Source organism: Sinohyriopsis cumingii, chromosome 3 (genome assembly GCF_028554795.1).
Source record: "Sinohyriopsis cumingii isolate HCF-2022 chromosome 3, ASM2855479v2, whole genome shotgun sequence".
NCBI classification, from domain to species: Eukaryota; Metazoa; Mollusca; class Bivalvia; order Unionida; family Unionidae; genus Sinohyriopsis; species Sinohyriopsis cumingii.
The window spans coordinates 102,325,073-102,340,271 of record NC_142963.1 but is presented as its reverse complement, the minus strand read 5'-3'; the positions used below and the strand labels follow the sequence as shown (position 1 = coordinate 102,340,271).

The following is a 15,199-nucleotide window of genomic DNA, read 5'->3' as shown; positions in this document are numbered from 1 at the left end:
TCCGGAAACAATATAAATGATCTACGATATGCTTGGAAATATAGACCTTTGTTGGATAGTTCCAGAAGTATGAAGATGTCACAGTATAATCTGTGTGAAGATGTCACAGTATAATCTGTGTGCTTAAATCGCTCTGATGTACAAAATTATACCGTCCACATAGACATCTCGATAATAGAAAATAAATCAAGTTGAAGAAATCCAGAAAATGTTAAAATGGTTGACAAGACTGGGAACCTACTTGCACATTATTTATGTGATACTTATTAGAGTATAATGTACTAAACGAGATCGCATATGTATGTCACCAATTTTATATTTAAACCGTATTAATATTCGAAAGTAAAGAAGCCCGTTTAACATAATATTTCAGAATGAATATTTCATTCATTTGCCTTCGTCCAGTGTTCAGATCAGTGCAGTCTATCATAGTGTCCTAATCAACCTCTAAGTGTGGGCTGGGAAATTAAAGCCAATGAATTCGTGCACCAAATTCAGATTTAAAGATGTGTCATAACATGTTCTTATCGAATTGGCCGTAATACTCAGTTCGTGTAGCAAATCTCGAGGATGTCTTGCATTTAGGTTCACGTTTCTTCAGCCACCCAAAAGCAGCTATAACTTTCAAGCATTTGACACGAAACACTACAACATTGTCAATTATTCAGAATTTTGATCCGACTCCTATATTACTCTAAATCGGAGTACAACATAGATTTGTCATGTTCCATCGAAATTGAGTGGAGAGACCTCATGTATGCCCAACGAATTAAATTTCCTGCTCCATTTTCAGGTTAAAAGAGAACAGTAGCCACAAAACGTTACGTAAAGATGGTATTTTACCTCCTCCAAACAATAGACAGCTAGAGAACAGTATACAACAGCAAATACGAGAAGTTATATACACAAATCTAGGTGAGTTCTCTCCAAATATGCCACTTTACGCACTCTGATACATACATACATACATACATACATACATATATATATATATATATATATATATATATATATATATATATATATATATATATATATATATATATATATATATATATATATATATATATATATATATATATATATATATATATATATATATATATATATATATATATATATATATATATATATATATGTATATATATATATATATATATATATATATATATATATATATATATATATATATATAGTATCATTTATACATTTTTCAGAGAATACATTTAAACATTGCCTCATATATGCCAAACGTTTATATATTTGGTAGTACATGAAGAAGACTTGAAAGAACAATACACAAAGATTGAAGCATCGGATGAATATGCCTCCACAGATAACACTTACTACAATATGGAGGGAAACGCTCTCATTCCAAGCGGTGCAGTCATGTTATCTAATCTGTGGGATTATGTCCAGGAGAAAACACCTGATGGAAGCAAACTATCGGACGAGTTTGAGGTTTTCTTGGTTTAATAATAATAATAATAATAATAGCAATGTCAGCTGTGATCATTGAAACTACTCTTAGAGACATGTTCTACAAAAAGTCAGTAACAAATTGGGTTTAGACGATAAAATGCGGCAAATATATAGTACAAATAAAATGAAGAAAGTGTACCATGTTTTGGAAAAAGCGCTAAAAAAGTCAACAGCACTGTAACAGTTTCAACAAAAAACCCGTTAATTTAAAGTGCTTATATAACGATGTAGCAATTTATTGTAGAAAAATCTTATTTAATTTATGCGGTGAATGTGTTGTGATTTGCCAATACGTGCTGAATTTATAAAAAAAATTTGTTGGATTTCGCTTTTTTACGGTTACTTAGATTAAGAGTTATATATATATGTATATATATATATATATATATATATATATATATATATATATATATATATATATATATATATAGATAGATAGATAGATAGATAGATAGATAGATAGATAGATAGATAGATATTATGTTCAAATAACAGTGAGGATCATATTTATATCGGATTTTTGTCATAATTCTATGCAGTATACAAGTTCTTTACTTACATCTGAGTTCATGACCTTGTTAGTTACCTCGGAAATTCTATTTTATCTACGGTGAAATATTCATTCAGAGAGATTCTGGATTATATCATTGTGAAAGATCAAGACACTCAAGACTATCAGAATTCATTCGGAACATCCTGTACTTTTAAACTTATGAACATATAGGTTTATTTGGGATTTAATTCACAATACTATCAGTGTCTTTTCAATGTTCACTTTGTATGCATGAATAATTCACTATGTTCTGAGTAAACTAAGCTTGATAGTTTCGCTTCTTCTCTGTTACATAGTTTAGGAACAAATGATAGCAATAGTCATTTAATAACAATATAATGTTACCCGTTTGATCCTGACCTTTAAAGAATGAAAACTAGAAATTAACTCTAAACGAAAACTAAGAATAGAAGGAATTTAAAGGATATGTATCGTGAACTATTATGTGGGAATATTTTGCATATCTATTTTCCAAAAGTATTGTTTAATTAGACAATCTTGTTTCATCAACGATGAAATTAGGTGTACATTTTAGGCTCTACCGTCTGGGTTACTTTCTCCAGTAAAAGCAGCATCAAAGACAAGCAACCGTCAGAAGAACAGATACAAAGGTCTTTACCCATGTAAGTCAGTTCTATTATTAATTGACTGCGATACCGAATGTTGGAATAATATCTTTATTTGATATCCACGAAGTTTCGTTTATGCAAATATTCTATGTTGAATTATAGACATTTATGATCTTTGTATTTTGAAAATAATTTTCATTTTGGTCAGGAATAATTTCTTCAGTGAACGTGTATCACTTGCATATAGTTTTCAGTCAAACTATGTTACGAAGATTTCTCTCTTGGTAGAGTCCTTTCACCCTTTCACATTATTCTGCGCGTACACTGATGCCTCAAGATCCTATGTTATTGCCTCGGCTTTTGCGAGACAAGCAATTGAAGGGGCAATTGAGTCGCTGTCATTGTTGAATACACGCACCGGTAAACACGTCAAGTCAAAACATATATCATTCATGTTGAATAAAATGGGCGGGCACGATCATTGTGCTGTGTACGGGTGTAACAGCCGAAAGGTAGAGTTAATAACACTTGTGTATTTTATCAATTTTCTAAACAGTCGAATTGTAAGTCACAGTGGATTCATGCCTCGGGTTGCTATGATTTGATAAGCGTCAATTCTTACATGAAAATATGTGGATGTTACATTGCATCTGTAAAACCAAACAGGACTAATAAAGACAGTATGGATTATTGGACAAGTGTCAAATTAACCCACATAGATTTAAGTTTCAAGAAAAAAATTTAAAAAGATGGTTTACTATGTATGTATTTATGCTCGAACGTAAGTACCTTAAGCTAATTCAGCTTGTTAAATAACCACTGTCATCTTCTTTCTATAACATCGTTACATGTGCCATTATAAGGGCCAGAATAGATATATAATTCAGGTTTGCAGTCATATTGTTACTTGAATGGCAAAGCATTTTAGTACAAATAAAGTAAATATGAGTGTTTATTAATAAAACAATACGTCATTACTTTTACTCGCTTCTAATGGCCTCAACATAACTAACATTTCTAAAGCTATTTGAATAGAATGCATTTACAACAAAGACGTGAATAGCAAAGAAACGAAACTTCTTTTAATATTATATTTAAACAACCTAATTTTCTTGGTACTAAATTCAGAGAGAGAAAAAATTAGCTGAAAATTATGTTAAAAGTATATAGTTGGGTGTTGCTCTTGTAAAAGCATATTGGTACTCCTATAGTGAAAGAAAATATGCAGTCCCTACAAAGAATGGTTCAGATGTCTGCTAAGAATGAATTACGTATTAATGATATGATTAACTACTCCTTAAAACTGCAACAACGATGATTAAATTAAATCAATGTCTTTATTTTTTCCTTTAAGTTGATGAAGTTACGTAGATTTAAACTGTCACATGTTTTCTGCAATAAAATAAATATAGTTATATCTGATCTATCAGACCATAGTTGTCATGGCATCTAAAGCAGAAGATCCAAATTTAACTGTGGGGTATGCTATTTACCACGTGACAATGCATATATAGTGTAAAGTATCCTGCACTACAAATGGATTCAGATCACAATTATTTCTCCTAGATAGTCTCTACATTTGTTTATCAAAACTGAACTTTCCACTGTGTTCCAATCAAAACAAATCATATGTTAATCTAAAATACCTTCAACGATGACTTCACGGTGAAGTTCTTGTCAAACGTTCACCGGCATTTATTTGAGAGGGTGGACTGTAAACAAAGCAGTGTGAAATGGAACACATATATCACTTCCGGATCATCACCAAGGTCTTATTACTCACTGTGCACTATCGCCGAAATATACACAGACAACCACGCCATAAGCTCAATTTCTAAAGAATAAACTATAACATTTTCACTAAGAATGCGTAAATCTAACTCTTGTATCATCACCAAAACTAGACATGAAACAATGATCCTAATTAGAGTGGGACTGCATTCGTGGGTACTGAACCGGAATTATAAATTGTGATCTGATTCCAATTTGCAGCTTTAGACCATTTGCTCTTTAGTATTGAGGAGCACGAAGGGGAGCTAATACTGTGCAAAGAATATATTGCAAACATTATTCCATCTTACATCAGACGGATTCAGAAAGGTTGAACTGTGCTTACATTCTATCTCGTGAATGGTGCAAAATACGTTTATTCAATAAATATGTATCGTGCAGATATCACGTATATCAAGTTCCAGTGTTCGTACATTACGCATTTGTGTGTGTGCCTGTGCGTGTACCTTTAATGTATTGTTCACGTTTTTAGAAAGGATTTAGTATTCATTTTTATGTTACAGATGACTCCACAAGAGTCAAACTTATGCCTCTTGGAGAAGACAAATCAGACTACATAAACGCGTCTTTTATAGATGTAAGTATTATTTTTCTTTGAATCGCTTACTTAAAATGATTTGTAATTTATTAATATGTTGCAACATTAGTGTTACTTAATATTTTCATAATGAGTGAAAGTATAAAAAAAACTTCTGCTGTATAGTATTTAATTCGGGATCTGAGCTCCATATGGTAAGTGAGTCATACAAGCAGATTAACACATATCAACGAGACCACGAAGTACTGAAATGGCTTATTTGCCGTTTTTTAAACAAATGGATGTTTTTAACCTGTGTATATATAACAAGTTTCAGATATACCTGTTGTCTTCAAAATTTTAATTTAAATTCGTGAATAAGTATAAACACATTTGCTTTATTTATATTCCACGTATCGTATTATATGAATGATACTATAAATAGCATCATAAGCACTTTGGTATGATTTGATTTATTTCTTCGATACTCTTGTGTATTTACAGGGATATTCAAGACCAAAAGCATATATAGCATCCCAAGGTAATTTTGTTTTTCATGTTTAATACAATTTTTATTATAAATGTTTCTTCACAATTCATAAATCTAGTCTTATATTGTAAAATCAACATTGGCAGCTTTCTAATGTCGTATTTCATTTAAGGAATAATGAAAGACATATTTATTTCAATACTTAATATACAATAATCTGATTAAGATACTGTATATAAAGTGTTATGCTTCAGGTATATGGCATATAGTGGTATCATTCGTAACAATGCCTTGTATATTGCCTTGAAAACAAGCTAATTCTAACCTTTCCATTCCATCGAATTGCCATCTCTTTCCAGGAACAACAAAATTCAATATTAATGATTTTTGGAGAATGATATACCAACAAGACGTAGAGAAAATAGTCATGCTCACCCGTCTTGCTGAAGGTGATACGGTAAGCATTCCAATCAATATTATGTCATGGTAGAAGAAAGTAGAGAAAGAAAAAAAATAATTGTAAAATTCGTACTTAGTTTGCATTGCATTTTGATGACATAAACAAATTCCACGAAATAAAAGTTAAATCAGTATTTTAGACAGGTAACAAACATACAGAAGTTGAATAGGCCACCAGACACCACACAAAAATAAGTTTTTCCTCATTCGATATCAAGTAATTGCTACACATAACGTGAAGTGTAAAGACCCTCATTATGAAAGTTTGTCTCCCATTCACTTTGTCTTATTTTCAATTTTGTTAATGTAAAGGCTACCAAAGAGTTTGTTGTTTTATTTTCTATTACTTTGTCCGATTGAGTGAATCGAAATAACATTTTTCTCAAAATGTCCATTGTTGTACATTATTCTGTCTAGATGAAATGTCTGCAGTACTGGCCCAACGAAGGATCCCAGCAGCAATATGGCGGAATTAAGGTTACACTAGTGCATGTTGACACGTTTGCTGAATATGACATAAGGACCCTGACCATGACAGTGGTAAATCGCATTACGAGACATATTCTAGCTTATAGTTCAAGTATTATATTTTATACGTAATGGACATCTGATGCATACATTAACATTTTATCCATCTGAAGGCTCTTGATAAATAACTACATACATATTGTATTCAGTCGTTGGTGCTTAAAATACATTATGTTCGTTTTAATCATGAAATTATTATCTTCTGCTAATGAACGATAAAAGAGAACGTGAGATTCCAAAGGTACTTGATGCAATTCGTACAAAGGTTACTAAGAAAATTATTGTGTTCACCGCTTTTCAACATTACTTACCAATACCGTCTAACAAATTTATTATAATTATATTATTCTCCTTAAAACGTTTATCAAGCATAGAGAAAATAAAACCTGAAAAATTACAAATATCAACAAAATGCGATAGCAACAAACTGAAGCAGCATGTATGTTATCTGTAACAGGAAAATACAACTAAACAAGTCACACAGTTTCATTTCACTGCGTGGCCTGATAAAGGAGTACCGGCAGCCGCCTCTTCCATTGTTCAATTCTGGAACAAGGTTAGGAACGCGCAGCCGCACAAACAGAGCCCAACACTTGTCCACTGCAGGTGAATAATAATAATAATAATTATTATTATTATTATTATTATTATTATTAAGAGTGTATACATTATTTCCTACGCATACATTTTTGTCGATCAAACTTCAGTACATAGAAATTAAAGTATAAATTTTGAATATGCTGTAAATTCCTAACCAAATTACTCCACGTCTTTTATATGTGTTTTGTTCACACATTATGATGTGCAGAAATAAATATCTGCGATTTATTGCATGAAGACGTCCTAAAAAGTATATTATTTCACCTACTTCCAAAATGCAATGTCTCGACGCTTTTCTAAATCCGAAGGAAAAACAACAAAAACAAAGGACGTAAAGAATGACTTGGCGGTCCTGTAGGCAGTTGTGCATTTTTTTTAATTTATTTTTGTTTCAACGCAAATCTCTGGAAACAACGACTTTAAACGTGTTTGAAAGATTGAAATATGCTTATGAGGTAGCAAAATTGTGTGCGAACTTGAGACTGGAGTAGTAGTTGTAAACAGTAAGTAGATGCGTTAGTTTGTATTTAGGAAAATCGCAAAGACTGTTGTTGCTCATTCTAGTATTTCTTACAGTGGTCCCTAACTTTTAGTAGCTTCCGTGTAACACTGTCTCTGCGATAAATCGATGCAGTGACGGTGCCCCTATCATAATAAAAGTACTACCATTAGTACTACTACTGCTACTACTACTACTACCACTACTACGACTAATAATAATAATAATAATAATAATAATAATACATTGTGGTAGGAAAAATAAGTTATTCTTTTAAACACGCATTTTATCACAGCGCCGGAATAGGCAGGACCGGCACCTACATTGCCTTGGACTATTTGGTCGATCAAGGGATAGACAAGCAGTACGTGCACATATTTCCTTGTGTTGCTCAACTCAGGAGGCAAAGAGTCAACTTGGTACAGACTGAGGTAATACAAAAACGAGGTTCTCTCTCTCTCTCTCTCTCTCTCTCTCTCTCTCTCTCTCTCTCTCTCAGCAGGTATAAATGGAAAAAGAATCCAATCCTATATTTATTAGAAAACAAATCTTGTAGTCGCACATCAAGATTTTCCTTCAAATATAGTCATCAAAAACCCATAATCTAAAGATCCGTTTGAGAACACGGTATAATTACAAAGAAACAAGATGATATCTTATATTGTACCAAAAAGTCGAACCTTCGGACCATATTAAAGAGCTACAGAGAGCAACGTTTCTTTTCAGTCTTGCGATTTGAAAGAAATTCTATTTAATTGATGAGGGTTCTCATCTGCACTTAATATAGATTTACAAGCACGCCTACATGTTTGTGTTTATACGCTTCTTCATCTATTTGGTTTTAGCGCAGCGCCTAGCCCGAAACCAAACAGAAGTATATTCAATATTACACATTTTTCAAAGTAAATTATACATTTTCCAATATAAAGAATATGTGTCAATCTCTCTATCTATAAATCTATCTATCTATCTACTTATCTATATATCTATCTATCTATCTATCTATCTATCTAATGCATTATAGATAATGTTTGTGCCTGATCCGGACTGTGCTTCTCCTTTTCAATTAATACCAATCAAACGAATAATAGTCGCCTCTTAATATACATTTTCCAGGATCAGTATCGATTCCTGCACGAAGCCCTTGTGGAAGCTCTGATGGTATCAGGATCTGCTGTCTCAGCCGAAAAATACCCGTCTGTGTACACAGAGTTACTGGAGATCGACAGGAAACAAAGAAAAACTGGACTACTTCTTGAATTTGAGGTAGATTAGAAGTGGGGGTTCGGAGATGTTACAGTTGGTTCCAGTTTCATTACTAACTTAAGGGTAATACAATGTAACGAACATAGGATTCTGTTCCAAAGTTCAAATAGATCAGATACAGATATATTATTTATTTTATTAAATTATTATCAACGCAAGACACCTTACTGAGTGCGATATGGGCTTTAGCGTTAATAAATTGGATTGGAAAATTTACAATAGCTTATCAGCTGTACTCAAGGGAAGGCAAGCTTACTTGATACGATTATTATACGGAGCGTTGGGTAATATTTTGACTGTGCAAATACAAGACGTTGTGGGTAATGTCGGAAGAAAGGATTGCTATGTTTCAACATTTCATATGATATGATGGACCAGGAAATTGAATTCGTTGGGCATACATGAGGTCTCTCCACTCATGCGTGAAATCTACTAAGTTGCCTATGAAACAGAGATACAAACGATTACCCACAAACACACCCACAAAACAAAATCCCCTACACCTACATATATAGCTTCAAACATATACATATAAATATTTAAATAATAATAGATCAATTTTAAGACATAGGAGGCTCGGTGTGGTTCTTCTGGGGGAAAATGAAGACTATCAGTCGCTTTTTTCTGGGCTCTGTAAATATGTTTATGTTACCTTCATAGAGCTATAACTTTAATATATGAAGGTCCGATATTTCAAGACATATGTGCAAATGGATTCTCATTGACATTCGTTGTTTTTTTCTCGGAAAAAAGAATAAGCGTACGATTTGAATCTAAGAAGGTTTAATAAAATACATGTATAAACGAAATTCAAAGAAAAATATAAATCGAACAGTGTAATATTAGATGCACCTATTTACTCATATGCGTTTTTATTTCAGTATTATATATTATTGTTAATATTCTGCAGAAACTTCAAAACGAGAGCAACAAAGCTGTATATCGTCCACCAGGGGACTATGACACAGATGACGAAGAGGAAGAGAGTGAGTCGAAGAAGGAGATCATCACCAATAATCCTCAGCGTACTTCCAAGCTTGAAATGAACAAACACAAAAACCGATACAGCAACATTCTTCCAGGTAATTACGTTATGCTACTGAAAACCTTCCACTTAAAACAAGTTCTCGAACTTGGCTATATAGTGTAAAATGTGTACATGGCAGTACAACCTTCAAACGTTTTTCATCTCATCAAAATTGCAATCATCTTCCTTTAGAAGTACAAAAAGCATACTGATGACATGGCTTTGCACTCAGAAAATTGATGCCCAATGGATAAAATGTGGATTGCTCCAAATAATTTCCAGTTTCCGTTTCAGCCGATGAATACAGGCCTTGCTTGTCATTGGTAGAAGGAAGAACTGATTACATTAATGCCGTGAAAATTCCAGTAAGTGTGAATATTAGTTACACCATTTTCCATTGTAATTAGATACAATATGCAAAAACTCACTTAGTTTCCCATGAGGAAATCTTGCTAAGAAAGTGAACTGTATCTTTCTTCCATTGATTAAAATCTAGTGAAATATACCATACTAATGTCATGAGTTTCTAGCAAGGTGCCATCTAAATATAACGTTTATTGTAGCAGTCGAAATTACATATCACGAAGTCAAACTTTGCAACTCCATGAAATATATTACGGAAGGACAAAATATGATGTCATTATTTCCTGTGTCATTTGGCTTTTTTTCTTGATCGTATTATTAAATTTAGATCCCGACTCAAACAATTAGAAATATCTGACCATGAGGTCATGCAACATACAAGAGTATGGGTTTGGGTAAACGTTTTGTCTCCAAAGCAATTGAAATGACGAAACAACGGCAATAGCTTGGCAAATCTGATGCTCAAATGTTTACGATCTCTGATCTGGTGATTGTTTGGCCATTAATCTGATGGAGATGTCATTTACAATTTTGACGTTAGATTTATATTCAAAGATATACAAACTAATCATTACTACTTATAGAGCCATAGACAGAAAGATGGATTAATCATAACGCAGATGCCGACAGAAGACACAGTGATAGACTTCTGGAGACTGGTGTACGACTTCGGAGTTAGAACTATTGTAATGTTGAATGTTCTTCCGAGGAATAAAGACGGCGTGAGTACCCATGGTGTCAAATGCCACTGCATTGACATTATATTCAAAACGAAGAAGTATATAAACGTTCGGATAATATCATATGACGCGAGAATTGATTTGACCAATTGTATTTATCCGTTGATGGTTAGTTGGATAGTCTGTTGATATATTTTCTCTCCACTTAATGAGAATGATATAATACATACGCAGTCATCCTTGTTTGTAAAATGAAATGATTAATGACTAATACTTCAGCAATAAATTTTCTTCAATTATTTCAGATATAGTTTGACATATTTTTTTCATTTTTATATATTTGCATATTCATATGAAAACAAAATCTCTCAAAATGCTTTGGAACTAACCTTCAAACAATCATTCATATTACAATGAATTCGGGTTAAGCTTCTAGACGAGTTGAACATTTTAAACTTGAACTTTATTTGTTTAATAGATTGGAGTATATTGGCCTTCCAAAGGAGAATCCATGACGGAGATGATTTTCAAGATCGAAAATGTCGATGAGAGCACAGATAATACAGATTATGTATGGAGAACAATTCGGCTCACTAAAGACGGCGAGGTACTTCCGAAAAATATTTATGTCTGTGTGAACCAACCGAGTTGTACATATGCCACTTAACAAAGAGCACCAAGCTTGCGTTCTAAGCAGTTGCCAGAATTTCATATTGATGACGTTTCATACAAACTTCATTTCTCATCTTTTTTGTTAGATGTTTTAAAGACAGTTTGCTTCAGGTTTATGTTTGGTTTGATTTTGTGTTGTGTTGTGTCTTAAGGCACAGAAACATAAGGAAAGTAAATTGGAAAGAAATGAACTCACAGAAGTTTACATACTTGAAAACTGTTCTCATTGAAGTGAGCAATCTTAATTTCATTTTCAGCAGCCTCGTGAGGTGCGACAGTTCCAGTGCAAGTTCTGGCCCGGATCTGACAAGGTCCCCTTGCAGGCCGACGCCATGCTGAAATTGATTGACGGGGTGGAACAGTGGCAGAGACAGTCCGATATAAAAACTGTTGTCATCCACTGCATGTAAGAATCCCAAGATAGACTATTTTTACATGCTGTCGTCTATAATAAGATTTTGAATAAGTAATAAATGGGTGCTTGTTGATCATTGTATTCTAAAGATATTAATGCACTAACGATTCTTATAGTAAACTATAATCAAATATCACGTACATTATTTAGATAACGGAATAACTCTTGGTAAATCCGAATGACTAGTTAGAATTGGTAACAAACTTCTAATCCCACTGCTGTAAAGAGAACTAAATGAAACGATTGTTAATGAGTAACGTTATGAATAGAATATAAGCTTCAAAGGCCAAAACGTCTCCTAAATATAATATGATGCATTCTTTAAAAGGATAGGGTTGAATAGATATTTAAAATGATTAAACAGAGCAACTCACTAAATACAAGTGCCCTTTTCACGCACATTCTATCAGGGATGGAGCAGAGAGGAGCGGCCTGTATTGCGTGCTGACCACTGTCCTGGAGAGACTGAACGTTGAAAGGGACGTGGCTATTTATCAGACGGTGAAGAAAATGAGGACAAGGAGGCAACAGATCATTCCAAACTTTGTAAGAGCAGTATATTAAAATTATGTATTTGAAAATGATCAACTTATAACCTTCACCTTGCAAAAGATAATTTTAATTACCTTTTGGATTACTGGGGGCGAATCGCATCGAGAAAAAATCTAGATATCTTACCTTCTTGTCATAAGTACAAATCGAAATGGTTTTGAATAACATCTATGTATTACAGCAGATCTATGCAATTGTCACAGCTGTTGATTTACAACCTTTATCTTAATCTGTCCAATTTAGAACACACGCTAATGCAGAAAACAAAATGGCAGTAAGTCACGCACCTAACCAGTGATGAATATGTAAGTTATAAATGTACTTTATGTGAACTTTCTATTTCAGGAGCAATACAAATACTGCCATGACGTTGTTCTTGACTATCTCAGCAACTTTGGAATGTATTCAAATTTCTCAGAGATATAACAGAAGGCGAGAAGCTTAGAGGCATCATAATATACCAAGAAGATACGAGCCATTTAAGTGCTCATTTTGTGTTGATATTATTACCTTCCATAAAATGATAACTTTTACACTGACCATATGGTTTGCATTGATAGACAGAATATACATTTGAATCCACATTCCTCTCCTAATGATATAAACGTATTATTCAAAAATGGATCAACTCATTACAAACGCAAATGGTCTTAGTTTTACTTCCATTCTTTGATCATTGCAAAATTCGAATCATTTACATTATCATAAAATGTTGATTCGAGTGGATATTATAATTTTTTATCTGAAAAAAGGTCATCAATTAATATATATATATATATATATATATATATATATATATATATATATATATATATATATATATATATATATATATATATATATATGTGTGTGTGTGTGTGTGTGTGTGTGTGTGTGTGTGTGTGTGTGTGTGTGTGATACTCTTTTGTAATGGTATCGTATACTTGTTTATTGGATTGTTCCATGATAGCCTATAGCGAGCTGGTTTTAGCTATTTTCTAAGTGGTTTTGTACAGCATATGCTATTCGGGTTTGGTTGAATTTTAATATGTAGAACATTTATTGGAACTAACATGGTGCAAATCGGCATAATCTAAGTGCCACTGTATGTATAAGACGTGGTGTGACATTAAATTAAATCAATGATACATGCTGGACATTCTCGTCTTCAAAGACGTTTGGGAAATGATTCGTTTAGAAAATACTAAGATGGACAACAAATGAATAAACTCATGTGACATTTTTAATGAATCCATCTAACGTCCTGAAATATGTACAAAAGTCTCAAAGAAATCAAATGATTAGATTGACCACACAGTTTGAATACATCACTAATAAAGCTGAAAGGGCTGCTAAAGATTGAAAGCAATGCATTTTTTAATTCAAACTGGAAAATATCTGAATATTAACATACTTGAACATCATAACAGCATATGTGCTTATATGATATACATATTTTATACAATGTCTTTTCAAATATGTTCTGCAATCCCAAATATATAAACAAGTGAATTTAATCCCCAAACGTTTGTATTCTAGAGAATGTTATAAAGTAATTTTGTGCTATATACAAAGGCAGACTTGGTAACCAAATAGTTCTCCTGTTTAGCCTTTGCATAGAAATGTATTTCCGAAGTATATGTAGGTCTTTTCATGTCCCCATCGCCTTTCTTTGGAAAACTTTAAATATTATATTACATAAAATATATAAACAATAACAAAGACATTGTTCAATGACTTTTGAGAATTTAAAGATGATGTAGGTTCCAAATATTTTAAGTAGCAATGTATAATCATCATAGAAAAGAACAATGGTTAATTATTTTCTGTTGAATTTTATTTTCTTCAAAAACTGACAATACAACAACTCGCTCAAAAGCTGCAACCATGTACTTTATATTTCAATTTGTATATGTTGCTGGAAAGGTCCATGAGTATTAATAAACATGATGAATAATTTAAACACCAGGGTGTGGGTGTGTTTTGGACAACATAATATAGCCCCATTTTACACGTAGGCATTTATCCATAATACTTTATGATAGTCAGTGAATGAAGAGATTCAGAGCAGTAGATGTAAGTATTATTCTGTTAAAATTAGTTTAGGACTATATTTCAATATTGTTATTTTATTTTATCATTTATCTGCTATATTCTACAAGTTTTGTCTTGTAATAGTTTTTTATACTTCTTTTACATTTGATCTAATGCCAGATAATAAAAATAAGCTAATACTTGGTTTTTAAGTTTAAGTAAAATTATTAGCAACCATTCATATAATAATTATATTTCCTTTCTTTCTCGACAATTTAAAGATATATCATGCATTGCTTGCAATTTCAAACATACCAGGACAATAATATTCATGTGTGTACTTTGGTAACAACATATATACAAATGCAAAAACATATGCTGCATTTTCTGCAAATAATTGTATTTTAATAAAATAACTGAAAGTTTTACTGCGTGTCCTTTCCAAAAACTCTCCGTTTCAACGTGTCTTTCTTCTAATCCAAGAGTGCAAACTCAATAAACGTGTTATTGTCTATTCAGACTGTAATGCTGATATCTATTGATTGCAATCAACATTCTATACTGATCTGCGAACAACACACTACCAAGTTTGGTCAAAACATTTGATAGAAGCGAGCATCCGAAAGCACACACTAACACAAGGGGTGTTGACAAGTTCAAAGACGAATGCTTAAGTAAACTGATCGAACAGTATGCTCCGCTGCGGCCCAAAATTTGCTTGGT

At 32.6% G+C, this 15,199-nt stretch overlaps 1 protein-coding gene across 3 annotated transcripts in view; it reads left to right on the top strand.

The window, feature by feature from the left end:
- Positions 1 to 14,904, top strand: part of LOC149803416 (uncharacterized) — a 51,467-nt gene extending 36,563 nt beyond the window's left edge. Inside the window, exons 7-23 of one of the 3 annotated variants that reach the window (XM_089953118.1) lie at positions 794 to 915; positions 1,271 to 1,461; positions 2,571 to 2,658; positions 4,899 to 4,972; positions 5,417 to 5,453; positions 5,762 to 5,859; positions 6,279 to 6,401; positions 6,847 to 6,995; positions 7,784 to 7,919; positions 8,605 to 8,754; positions 9,665 to 9,836; positions 10,076 to 10,146; positions 10,729 to 10,866; positions 11,303 to 11,431; positions 11,757 to 11,902; positions 12,322 to 12,457; positions 12,809 to 14,904. In XM_089953118.1, coding sequence (XP_089809244.1) covers positions 794 to 915; positions 1,271 to 1,461; positions 2,571 to 2,658; positions 4,899 to 4,972; positions 5,417 to 5,453; positions 5,762 to 5,859; positions 6,279 to 6,401; positions 6,847 to 6,995; positions 7,784 to 7,919; positions 8,605 to 8,754; positions 9,665 to 9,836; positions 10,076 to 10,146; positions 10,729 to 10,866; positions 11,303 to 11,431; positions 11,757 to 11,902; positions 12,322 to 12,457; positions 12,809 to 12,889 — 2,041 coding nt within the window. In that variant the 3' untranslated portion in view covers positions 12,890 to 14,904. Of the gene's footprint in view, positions 1 to 793; positions 916 to 1,270; positions 1,462 to 2,570; positions 2,659 to 4,898; positions 4,973 to 5,416; positions 5,454 to 5,761; positions 5,860 to 6,278; positions 6,402 to 6,846; positions 6,996 to 7,783; positions 7,920 to 8,604; positions 8,755 to 9,664; positions 9,837 to 10,075; positions 10,147 to 10,728; positions 10,867 to 11,302; positions 11,432 to 11,753; positions 11,903 to 12,321; positions 12,458 to 12,808 lie in introns of those variants that run through there. The other 2 variants (XM_089953117.1, XM_089953119.1) reach the window with 2 other exon arrangements.
- The last annotated feature ends 295 nt before the right edge of the window (positions 14,905 to 15,199 follow it).